The sequence below is a fragment of the Taurulus bubalis genome (genome assembly GCF_910589615.1).
Source record: "Taurulus bubalis genome assembly, chromosome: 19".
Classification (NCBI taxonomy): Eukaryota; Metazoa; Chordata; class Actinopteri; order Perciformes; family Cottidae; genus Taurulus; species Taurulus bubalis.
In genome coordinates this window covers 20,507,131-20,519,899 of record NC_136607.1, presented here as the reverse complement: position 1 = coordinate 20,519,899, position 12,769 = coordinate 20,507,131, and the positions used below count along the sequence as shown (strand labels likewise).

At 48.5% G+C, this 12,769-nt stretch overlaps 1 protein-coding gene across 1 annotated transcript in view; it reads right to left on the bottom strand.

Annotated features, from left to right (window-relative positions):
• The window catches only part of LOC306751648 (rho guanine nucleotide exchange factor 28-like), a 38,991-nt gene extending 26,756 nt beyond the window's left edge, over nucleotides 1-12,235 (bottom strand). Inside the window, exons 1-6 of the mRNA XM_079235262.1 lie at nucleotides 12,194-12,235; nucleotides 7,124-7,268; nucleotides 6,281-6,619; nucleotides 2,771-2,960; nucleotides 2,438-2,683; nucleotides 983-1,040 (exon numbers count right to left, since the gene is read on the bottom strand). Coding sequence (XP_079091388.1) covers nucleotides 983-1,040; nucleotides 2,438-2,683; nucleotides 2,771-2,960; nucleotides 6,281-6,619; nucleotides 7,124-7,268; nucleotides 12,194-12,226 — 1,011 coding nt within the window. The 5' untranslated portion in view covers nucleotides 12,227-12,235. The remainder of the gene's footprint in view (nucleotides 1-982; nucleotides 1,041-2,437; nucleotides 2,684-2,770; nucleotides 2,961-6,280; nucleotides 6,620-7,123; nucleotides 7,269-12,193) is intronic.
• Between the last annotated feature and the right edge of the window lie 534 nt (nucleotides 12,236-12,769).

Below are 12,769 nucleotides of genomic sequence, written 5' to 3'. Positions count from 1 at the left end.
AGAAAGAGAGAGAGAGAGAGAGAGACAGACGGAGAGAGAGACAGAGAGAGAGAGAGAGAGAGAGAGACAGAGAGAGAGAGACAGACGGAGAGAGAGACAGAGAGAGAGAGAGAGAGAGAGACAGAGAGAGAGAGACAGAGAGAGAGAGACAGACGGAGAGAGAGACAGAGACAGAGAGACAGAGAGAGAGAGACAGACGGAGAGAGAGACAGAGAGAGAGAGACAGAGAGAGAGAGACAGACGTAGAGAGAGACAGAGAGAGAGAGACAGAGAGAGAGAGAGAGAGAGAGACAGAGAGAGAGAGAAAAAACATGAATGAATGTGAATATTAATAAGTTATCCGAAACTATATGACTGACCGACTGCGCCTGTGAGTCTTTGTGTGTGCGTGTGTGTGTGTGTGCGTGCGTGTGTGTGTGTGTGCGTGTGTGTGTGTGTGCGTGTGTGTGTGTGTGTGTGTGTGTGTGTGTGTGTGTGTGCGTGTGTGTGTGTGTGCGTGTGTGTGTGTGCGTGTGTGTGTGTGTGTGTGTGTGTGTGTGTGTGTGTGTGTGCGTGTGTGTGTGTGTGTGTGCGTGTGTGTGTGTGTGCGTGTGTGTGTGTGTGCGTGTGTGTGTGTGTGTGTGCGTGTGTGTGTGCGTGTGTGCGTGTGTGTGTGCGTGTGTGTGTGTGTGTGTGCGTGTGTGTGTGCGTGCGTGTGTGCGTGTGTGTGCGTGTGTGTGTGTGCGTGTGTGTGTGTGTGTGTGTGTGCACATGTCACACAGCTGGTGTGACCATGTGACCGCTGACGTGCTGCACACACAGCACAGGTGTCACCTGAGTCGAAGGTAAACAGACACTCGTTGGATAACAAGCTCCGGCTCACAGCATCAACATGTTCTGGTCTCAATCAGACGTTCTTCATGCAGCACTAACTGCTCTCTCCAGCAGGGAACACGCCGATAACCGGAATTCAATACTTCACACGGTTAATAAATCATCTGACCTTCATCTCTCGGGAGGAGTTCCTCTTCCTCTCCCTCGTCAGCTCTGAGAACATGGATCTGGAGAAACAAACACATTCACGTTCACAACACGAAACACCAGCTAAAAGCAAAGGAGCGTGCTTTATATACGCGCTGTGGTCATGCTGATGCAATATTGTAAGAGCCAAACCCTGCAGATTAATGATCGCATGTGTGCACACCGCAAGGTGTGTGTGAGTCCAGGGCTTTCTGTCGGAGCGAGTCCCGGCTAAACCTGAGCAAACGTCCTTATCCGGACAGGACGCCGCATCACGTCATCGTGTGATGTCGTTCATGGGACTAGGACGAGGGACTTTGACCTCTTCAACCCCAGAGCCCCATTATCGGACAGGAAAGAGACAAATAAGTCAAGTGACGTTTCTTAAAGTGTCTCCGGAACCACAACGTTGATTAACTTCATTTAAATTGATGAAATACAGCAAAGCCTTGTGGGAAGAGTTATTGATGAACAGAAAAAATGTAACTTACCTTTATTATGTTTATGTAATTACATAAACCCCGTGACATCGGGTCATTTTCGGCGGCGGTTTTACAAAAGCGTTCATAAGTACACTTTACAAAGTCGGATTTCAATAAACGACACAATAACCTCTTTGTAACCCTACAAGTAGAAAATATCCATTCATCTCTCTGTAATAGTCCCTGAAAAATCTATTGCGTTTTCGACTCTGCAGGCTTGGTGGGAGGTTTCTTAGACTGCGTCACACGCCTTCGTCAGAGCTTTATGCAAATGTTATTACCAAGCATGCAACAACGAAATGGTGACAAGGCATGAAGCTTATAACTTTTACATTTTTTAACCGAACGACACAGTTTTTGGACTAAAACTCCATGATAACTCCCCAAAGCTTCGTTTTATTGGGATTTTTCGGTAACTCGGGGGCGGCTCGAAAAGGCATTTTTGGTGAATCTTGATAAAATTATGCTCAGATCATGCTGGATGTTCAAAGTTATGATCAAAATATGGTATAGAAGAAAATTCTGAAAAAAATGATATAAAATAACACAAATATTAGAACTCATAGGGGGTTCATACGACTACCATAAAAATCGGGTTACAAGCCGCTACTACCTTCGGTCAATGTCCCCGTTAGCTCCCCGCTGTAGACATCTGGCGCTCCTGCTAGCGCTCCAGCTAGTTCCCCACTAAACTTCCGCTAGCTCCCCGCTAGCTTCCCGCTAGCTCCCCGACAACCACCAAAGGTAGCGGGACCAGCCCCGGCTCAACACCCGACTTGGGCAGAGGGGACACGTCCAGTAGCAGCAGCAGCGGGGAGCTAGCAGCAGGACTAGCTAGTGCTGCTCCTAGCTTGCTACAGCGGGGACACTGACCGGAGGTAGGAGCGGCTTGTAACCCGACTTTAACGGTACTTGAAGAAAGGGTACAGGGAACCCCAGAGCGCCTCATCCCCCACATATGGGGGCTCTGGGGTGTAAGAAGTAAAAGGCGCTCCCGCCGCTTTGTTCCCACCAGTCTGAGGACGCCGGCGTCTCCCAGCCGGTCTCGGAGGACCCCGATGCCGTCCTGGGGCCGGCTGCCGGGGGCCCGGCGCACCGTCAGGCTCAGGGAGTCCGTCCCGGGACAGAACCTCAGCATGCGGGAGCCGTCGGACCACACGCACCACACGCCCGGAACGGGGCCGCCCGCCGGACCCGGGGCGCTGAGGAGGAGGAGGACATATTATGGGATGTGAGGTTGATAGAACAGAAGGGAGCCTCGCTCATTAGTCTTAAAATCGAAGCCTTACGCTGCCAGCACCCTGAACATGGCGTGCTGTCCGTCCCTCTGGGCCAACTGGAGGGGCGTGTCTCCGTCCTGATTGGGTGAGGTCAGCGCCCTTTGACCTCCAGGTTGGTGGATTAAGAAGCGCGAGAGGTGGACCAAACCCAGGCGCACCCCGAGGTGCAGGAGGGACTCTTTGGGATGGAGCTCCAGAGCTAAAGAACAAGACAGAACGAGGAGGGGGAGATGAAGAGGGAGAGATGAGGAAGGAGTAATGAGGAGGGAGGAATGAGGAGGGAGTGATGGCTCGAATGTTTTTCAACATGGCGGACGGGTCACACGCGTCACTAGCTCATTTTACAGCTATTTTACAGCTACAAATGTAAATTTACAAACCAAAAATCTAGTTAATTTTTTTACAAAGAATTTGAATTATATCCCAAAACTCTGAAAGGCTGTTCCAAAAAATAAAATGAAAATGTTTGTAATTACACAATCGTGCCTTAGTGTCCTCTTTTTTATTTTCTTTTATGCTTTGTCTTTATTTTGTTTGTCTTTTTTCTCTCTGACTTGTTGGATTAACTGTAAATTAATGCATTTTGCCGTTTGCTACTGTCAATTTATGAAATTGTACAAACAGGCAATGCAGGAGCAGAACCTCCAACAGCTGCAGAGATGCTGCATCACTACACCTGGAACCCTTCACCTGGATCGAACCCTTCACCTGGATCGAGGCGTGGCATCTCTCACATGCTCTCTGGACTCAGTGCAGATGTGCAGAACATCTGCTGCATATGTACGGAATGCACGGCGGTCATAAAGCGTGCAGATGAAGGAATGAAGAACCCGGGCTCCGCAAGGTATGCAGTATATCAGTCGCGTTATTACCTAGAAGAACTGGATGTTTCACTGACGCCTGCTGCCAGGCGGCTGCCCTTTAGGCCTTGCGTGTAAACATGGAGTATGAGTGTGCAGTGAAAACACAGAGGTTTAATATCGCTCGCTCAGCACAAATCCTCCATCTACCGCCTTGTTGTTGTGTAAGCACGGGGCGACAGGCTGTGTGTGGAGGAGCAGGGGCCCGTCCTCTTCCCTTTAGAGTGGCTGAGAGCTGCAGGAACAACGAAGGAGGATTCAACTCTTCTCCACAATGGAGCCGGTAATTGTGACCCAGTTTGGGGCCGACTGACCGGAGCAGTGAATGCTGAACATGCTCTTCATGCAAAGTTCAACAAACAAGAATGTCTTTGTCAAATAGGCCAGTAGATAAAGCACCGAGGGACCCGCGAGGCACGGGTACTTTGCATCTGCACCTCGCCTGTGTTTTGCATCGGCATTTACTTCTAAATATACTTTAATATACTTACATATGCTTCTACATATACTTTTATATACTTACATATGCTTCTACATATACTTGTGTATACCTACATATACTTTTATATACTTACATATGCTTGTACATATACTTTTATATACTTCTACGTATACTTTTATATACTTCTACATTTACTTTTATATACTTACATATGCTTGTACATATACTTGTATATACTTACATATACTTTTATATACTTCTATGTATACTTTTATATACTTGCATATGCTTCTACATATACTTTTATATACTTCTATGTATACTTTTATATACTTGCATATGCTTCTACATATACTTTTATATACTTCTATGTATACTTTTATATACTTGCATATGCTTCTACATATACTTTTATATACTTACACATGCTTGTATATACTTACATATATACTATACTCGTGTCTGGGACACTCAACAAATGGCTGAACAGGAAGTGGATAATTGTTGAGGAATGTCATTTCCTTTTCCTCCTCATGCTACAAAATTTAAAAAATATTCTGGAATTTTAAGGAAGCCAGAAATATACTTTTCCATGATGGGGAATGTAATGCTTCTATGTACCAATATATAGTTTTGCTTTGGCCAGCTGAGAGTGATTCACACTCATTTCCAAAAAAGAAAGAAAAGAATGGAGGTGAGAGATACGGGGGCCCGGTGCAGAGGAGCGAGGGCCCGGTGCAGAGGAGCGAGGGCCCGGTGCAGAGGAGCAGGGGCCCGGTGCAGAGGAGCAAGGGCCCGGTGCAGAGGAGCGAGGACCCGGTGCAAAGGAGCGAGGACCCGGTGCAGAGGAGCGAGGGCCCGGTGCAGAGGAGCGAGGGCCCGGTGCAGAGGAGCAGGGGCCCAGTGCAGAGGAGCGAGGGCCCGATGCAGAGGAGCGAGGGCCCGATCCAGAGGAGCGAGGACCCGGTGCAAAGGAGCGAGGGCCCAGTGCAGAGGAGCGAGGACCCGGTGCAGAGGAGCGAGGGCCCGGTGCAGAGGAGCGAGGGCCCGGTGCAGAGGAGCAGGGGCCCAGTGCAGAGGAGCGAGGGCCCGATGCAGAGGAGCGAGGGCCCGATCCAGAGGAGCAGGGGCCCGGTGCAGAGGAGCGAGGGCCCGGTGCAGAGGAGCGAGGGCCCGGTGCAGAGGAGCGAGGGCCCGGTGCAGAGGAGCAGGGGCCCAGTGCAGAGGAGCGAGGGCCCGATGCAGAGGAGCGAGGACCCGGTGCAAAGGAGCGAGGGCCCAGTGCAGAGGAGCGAGGGCCCGGTGCAGAGGAGCGAGGGCCCGGTGCAGAGGAGCGAGGGCCCGGTGCAGAGGAGCGAGGGCCCGGTGCAGAGGAGCAGGGGCCCAGTGCAGAGGAGCGAGGGCCCGATGCAGAGGAGCGAGGGCCCGATCCAGAGGAGCAGGGGCCCGGTGCAGAGGAGCGAGGGCCCGGTGCAGAGGAGCGAGGGCCCGATGCAGAGGAGCAAGGGCCCGGTGCAGAGGAGCGAGGGCCCGGTGCAGAGGAGCGAGGGCCCGGTGCAGAGGAGCGAGGGCCCGATCCAGAGGAGCAGGGGCCCAGTGCAGAGGAGCGAGGGCCCGGTGCAGAGGAGCGAGACATGACAAATAAACATTCCGAATATAAAATAATGTTTGTGTCACAATCAGAGGATTAAGTTTGAGCGTTATAAATATATATCTTTCTATGATCAACAAAACCACTGATTCTAACACAGCTCATGTGTGTGCCCTTTGCCCTGGATAACCCAAACCCCTCAGTGTGATCACTCAGCTCCTTTCTGCTGCAGTAGTTGCTATGAAAAGACAATGGACATCTCCAAACCGGTTCTGGTCTTTGCAGAACTGGAGGATAGCGTTACAGTTAAGTTGCATAATGTGTTTGTGAACTCGGGTGAACCGGCCCCCGAGGAACAGCAGGATGTGCATTACAGCAGCAACAGCAAAAACAAAAGTAAAAAAGCTCATTTGGAAGTTGAACCGCTGAGAGTTCTCATTTCTGCTGAGCAGGAGGGGATTCCCTGATATCTGACCCCTGTAAAGGATCAAGGAAGTAGTGGCGCTGAGGATGTGTGGCTAAACATTCTTCTTAAAATGAATCCACACAAAAACATGCTTTGTTTTTGATTAGACTGGTTTTGACAATAGGCAGACGACCCAAATAAACTTGACTTGTGTCATTACCGTCTCCCGGCTGAGCGTCCGTGTCCTTCCACTGCTGAGGGTAATCCATGTTGGCCATAGCGAGTGTGATCTTCTCGTCCAGCCGCCTGAGACCGGCTGCAGCTCCTGATCTCCCTCCGGCGGCGTCGAGCTCCTCGCCGGCGGCCCACGTGGGAAACCTCCTCAGCACCTCCAGGTGGCTCAGGGGGCCGAGCCGGTCCCTGCTGGCGCTCAGGTGCTCCGCGGCCTCCTGGGCGACGTCCCTGAGGTACTCCAGAGACGCTTCGCTGCCGCACGGCGTGACCCGGCCCTCTGAGTAACAGTAGGACGTGACGGAGGCCGCTTCCACGAGGGCGTGGCCTGAGGGAGACGGAGAGGAAAGTGGTGACGGGAGGCGGAGGGAGGATGGAGGGCACGGAGAGACATATCGTCACCTTCCTAAAATAATGTCTTTTTTTTTTAACAAAAATGATTTTCTTGCCCAAATCATCTCTTCGTGATAATGGCCACCTCTGGTAAAATGGCCTGCATCCTCAGTTGAACAGATCATGTGATTCTACCCCTGTAGTATAACATCAAGAGTGTGACTGAGGCCATTTTATTTTGCCTCAAAAGACAATGTGACTTAGGGAATGTTACAAGCTTTTCAAGATGGCATTTTGAAGATAGCATTAAAGCTAGCATTTTTGTCAATGAAAATCTCACTGGAACATAATATTAGTAATCATAACATAATATGACAGTATGCCTGTTGTGCACCCCTATTACATTTGGTCAAGTTTTTTGTGTTTTCTGAAAAAAGGCCATTATTTGGGCCATTATTTTAGGAAGGTGACGATATGGGAGAGTCTGTAGAGGACGTACCGGGAACTGTGAAGCTCAGCGTGAGCCCGTCGTCTGCTCTTCTTGCTGCAGTCACATGTGTGCGCTCAGAACCTTGGACGGCAACATAAAAGTCTGCGTCTTCAGGAGCGGTGGCGTCTAACCTCACACGGGCCTCCACCTGTCCCTGAGACGAGAGAGACAAGACATTAAAGCCTTTTCACGCCGACCAGCGCATGAGACTCATCCGAGTGCAGTGGACACGCTAAGCTGGATGGAAGGAGGAAGAAAAAGGAGTGAGCTGCACCCTGCTGGGCGTCGACTTCCCCATCCATCCTCATGATGGGATTCATTACTTCCGTTACATCAGTGACATGTATTTTTTGTTCAACGACCTCATCTGAACTCGGAGACGTTTCTGCAAAGTAGACGAGAGACGATACGAGAACGATCCTCGCCAAAAAGTGATCACGATTCACGACATCATACCAGAACCGTCCAAATGTCAAAATAGTTGAATCCCTTTACTTTACGATGTGTTGAGAAAATACTGTTTTGATTTCATCAGATAGGAAACACATCAGTGAAATAAGGCAATCATAAGTCAAAAATAAAATACAATTAAATAAAAATTTAAAATTAATTAAAAATATATATTTATATAAAATTATCAAAACAATTAATACAAAACAAATTGAGGAATTAGAAAACCCAAAGTATATTTTTTTTATTTAAGATTTTTTTTTTCTTCTATTGAACGATTTAGAAATTTAGACATTTTAATTTCTGAAATTTTAATTTTTTGAAATTTTAATTTTTTGAAATTTAGATATTTAAAAATAATTTAAAAAAAAGCAACATTGGGTTTTCTATTTTTTCAATGTTCAATGTTTCACTTCTCCACCATTGACAACAAGCTGGACCCTCATGTGAGGATGTTTCAGTTGCGATGACATCCTCCATCCCGACTGCAAAGTAAATGTTTTTGTTTCTACATAAACACAGATGACCGAACACGGAAAACCACAAGATCTACTTCACCTCCTCAGTGTTATTTCTTCCTCCAGAGACTGGCTCTCTCAGAGGGAATCGTTGAAAGAAGGATGGCATACTTGGAGTTCTTGTGCAACATCCTTATCTTGTGTTTTCTTGTGCTCAGCTTGGGGTTTTATCTCAGGATTTATGGGGTCATCCTTCATTCATCCTCATTGTTAAGACGGCATACATCACGTTAAAACTTGTTTTTAGGGCCTCAACGCACCACTGAGTCTGGGTCTTATCTTATAATACTTTTGAGGGATAGCAGCGAAAAACAAGGGACTGGAACATCGACGATTACTTCTTATCAACGTCTGGATTAAATATAACTAAAATCAATACGTGTAAACAAGACTCCAGAGTCTGCGAGGCTGTACTTGCTAACGTCAGCATGCTAACATGCTCCCCAGCTGATGTTTAGCAGGTTTAATGTTCCCCGTGTTCACGGTGTGGTTCGGTGTGTTGACATGCTATCGTTTGCTAATTAGCACAACACAAAGTGCAGCTGAGGCTGATGGGATATCCTCTGTTTTTACAGGTATTTGGTCGTAAAACAGATTGCGAGCTGCCTGGGGAAAAAAGGACACAGATAAAGTTCTACGAGATTACAGTATTTTCACAATGCATTTCCTTATAAGCATTACAGGTGGAAGTTTTATCAGCATAACCCTCATAAGGAAGGGCGGCCGTGACCCTGGATAACCAACCAATCAGAGAGGTGGGACCATTTTGACTGAGCCTTGAAACTGATAGCAGCGGCTCTGATGGTTGTTTTTCCCTGAAACTCTTTCCAGAGTCAGTCGCCAGTGTTTGAGGGGTAGAAATGGAGCGCACCTCTGACTCAGGCTGCAGTTTCCCAGTGTGCACTAAGTGGTCGGCTGCAGTGCCACTTAGTGCACACTTACCGCTGATTGTTATTTCCACCTCACAGAAAGATAAGGCGTCGGCCTTCCTGATTCCTCACCAGGAGCTCCACCCACAGCTGAGGCGGCTCTTTGGCCTTTTATACGGTTTTTTAAAGTGGAATTTCTTTCATTTTCTTTCACGGTTGCCATAAAAGTTGATTAAACTTTTGCACTGGAGGGTCTTTGCTTTGGACGAGCATCGTCCTCACACAATGTCTTCCTATTTATCGTCACTGGACGAGTAATATTCTGATAAATCATATTGACATCAAAAGGGATTCATCCATCCTCATTATCTTTTTTGTAGCTTGTGCTCCGGCCGTATGAAAGACACAGAAACATATGTGAACCCTTATCTTTTGATTTGGTTTCCCTCCTCCGAGGAGGCTGCAGATCTCACTTTAGAGTCCCGACAATCCGGTGATATTGTTTCACGCCGGCAGGATTTGATCAGCCGTGATTCGCTCGGGCCTGAATGTGTCTCAGAGCCTCGCGGGGAAGAGGAAGAGGATGAGGATGCTCGGCCGCCAGACTGACGTGATCTGTGCCTCTTCTGCAGCGCTCCATCACGACACAACCTGATCCGGGGACAATGAAATATTCAACGCCTTGCGGCCGGATCTCGTGCTCAGGATCGACGCGATGCGTTGATTACGCAACACGAGGAGGTCCATCTCTTTATGCAAAAGGGCTTTACAAATCTAAAGAGGGAAATGCGCTCCGATGGATTACCTCGATATAGACGACGATACGGGGAGATTAGCAGACTGGTGCATATTGATATGCGTTTCACGAGAACACCGAGGTTTCATAACCTCCCTGTTGTCGTCCGTCCGGTGGGGAAAACAACAGCAGACCTGCTGCCCCTGGTCTCCAGGAAACCAGCCGTCCTCGGCTTCAGATCTCCTGAGTGCAGCCTGGAGGTGACGTCAGGGGAGCAGCAACAACAACAACAACAGCTCCCATAACAGGCGTCAGCGGGGACAGACGTCGCTTCTGTTCTGTTGAGGAAACGTTCCTCCAGAAATGCTCACACGGCTTTAAATCATCAGAACTTGGAGAACTGGTTTGGCTTTGCAGTGACTCACATTCCTGCGGCTTAATCTGCTGTGCAGATGAGATGCTAATGATGCGAATGATGCTAATGAAGCTGACACTTCATTTCAAAGAACAGGGCTACTGAATACACAGAGTCAATACTGAGAAGCAGGCGGATTTCGTGCAAAAAGCTTCCCGTCAATGGAGACTATTTTAGGTCTGCAATATTTGAGAAAACCGCTATAATAACATATCTTTTTGTTAAGGTACGAGAGCTTTTTCTTTCTTTCTTCCTTTATCATTGACTCGCTTATCGTCAATGGAAGAATAACAGGGTGAGGCAAACACGCTCAGCACTTAAAGAGAAACAGAATCATAAACCATAAGAGGGAAACCCCGAGATAACGTCCACTATCAGACCTCAGGGCGGCTGAACCAACACGCCGACCGGGAGACGATCATCCGTCTTCCTCTGAGATAACGGCGGCTGGGAAGACGTTCCTGCGGCCGGCTCGCTGCTCCGAATTGAGTCGATTCATCCTCTGGGGACCACGAATGAGTTTGTACAAGACGCCACGTCGAGCCATCCGATGGCTGTTGAGGTATCTGATAACCGGACCCGTCGACCGTGAGGAAAAGTCAGGAGATTACCGAGAACAGTGGGGTTCATCCTCTGGGGACCATGCATGCCCGTGAGAGAGTTCATGGTAATCAGTTGGATAGTTGTTGATGTAATTCAGTGTAGGGCTGGGCGAGAAAATAAAATATCACAATATTTTTTAGGAAATACCTCGACATTGATATTGATTTTTGATAAATAGTTATTAAGTAAACAATTTAATAGCTAAAGGCAAATAATAATAATGACTCACCACTGTAATGCAGCCTTTGAAAACCAGGAAAACACAACACTCGTGACATTCTACGTCGTCCAAAATGGAAGACAATATCTCGTCTCATAACACAATATTAACATTATAATGATTTATTGCCGAGAGCGTACTTAAGGTCGACTAAGGAGCATGTGTTGTTTGTTCGTACTTCTCACATTTCAGCAACACGAGAACACACTCTTCTTGCACAGAGATCAATCACACACACACACACACACACACACACACACACACACACACACACACACACACGAACAACATCACGTTGTCCCGTACTGCAGCTCAATAAAACACAGGAAGCTCCCACACTGTGAGCCTGCAGCTCAATGCGTCCATTGAGCAGGTGAGCAGGTGAGCAGGTGAGCAGGTGAGCAGTACCTGCTGTGGCGCCGTGCTGCTGCACGTGTGAAGGTGCACACAACACGTCGCTGCCACAATAACAGCCTTCATAGCGCGGCAGTGTGCCGGCACAAAGCCGCCATTGAAACGCGGCTCTCAGTCGCTGCTCCTGTCGAGCCGTGACCTTCCAGGGCGGAGACGCCACTTCCTCTCTCCCAGAGAAGGTAGAGCAGAGAGAGAGAGAGAGAGGAATGACTCACAGGCCGTGGTTTCAGACGGGTCCTCAATCAGCCTCCATGAGGGGGAGGTTAAGACTCTCTCTCTCCATGAGGGGGAGGTTAAGACTCTCTCTCTCTCTGAGGGGGAGGTTAAGACTCTCTCTCTCTCTTAAACTGGTGACACAGCAGAACAAGCAGACACTGCTTCCCAGAAATCTGGCAACGCTTCAGTGACTGGCCCACCCAGAGAGAGAGAGAGAGAGAGAGAGAGAGAGAGAGAGAGAGAGAGAGAGAGAGAGAGAGAAAAGGAAGAAATGAAAGTACATAGTTCTATATGTCAAAAGAAAACCTCACAACTCAAACACACTTCCCCTCTAACCGGCTCCCGAGTGGAAAATGTGTATTTATTCAATTCAAGACCAGGAGAAAGCCGAGAAGCAGAAACCAGGTCCGGACTCCGCCGTGCTTTTCAAAAGGCCGTTTGGGGAGCCGGTCTGTGGGAGGCCCGGCTTCCCCGGGGACTCAAACCCTCCTGGTTCGGGTTTCCAGTGCAACACGAGGCTCGGCCTCAAGGACCGAGGGAGAGCGGAGGGAGGGAGGGAATCGAGTGTTCGAGTCCCGCTGAGGAAACACAGGATCGGGTCTAAATGTGGGAGACTTGCTATCTATGTGGGCACTTACATACAGAGGCACCTCTCTTCTGGTCCCCTCCATCGTCTCTCCATCCACCAGAGGCCTGGGGAGGAAACACTCATGTTAGACTGCGATGTCGGGATGATAACGACCAAACTGCTCATCCAGATTCATTACGTTGCCTTCATGGAAATTGGAAAATAGGAAGACATTGAGACGCTCAAGTGATAATTTGAGGGCTGTAAACAGTAAATGCATGAACGCGCTCCTGCTGCACGAGGCTCTGCATGGAGGAAGCTGAGTGTGTGTGTGATGCATCACACACACACACACACACACTCAGCTGTGAATAGTGCATGACCTCCAGGCTGCAGCTCTGCAGGCCGACACTCTGCTTTGCATGAGCTGGAGCCGCTCTGACACGCCGCAGCTGTTAGTGCACAATGGACATCGCATCATTTATGCAAAATAATGTTCTCTCCTCCCGATAAGGTGAGCACATAACGAGTCGTGTGTTGTTTCATCCGGCCAACCGTCATACATTTACATTCATATCGAAACAGAGAAAAACATAGTATCCTCACACTGGAAGAGCTGGAATAACATCCAACCATTGCATGCGTG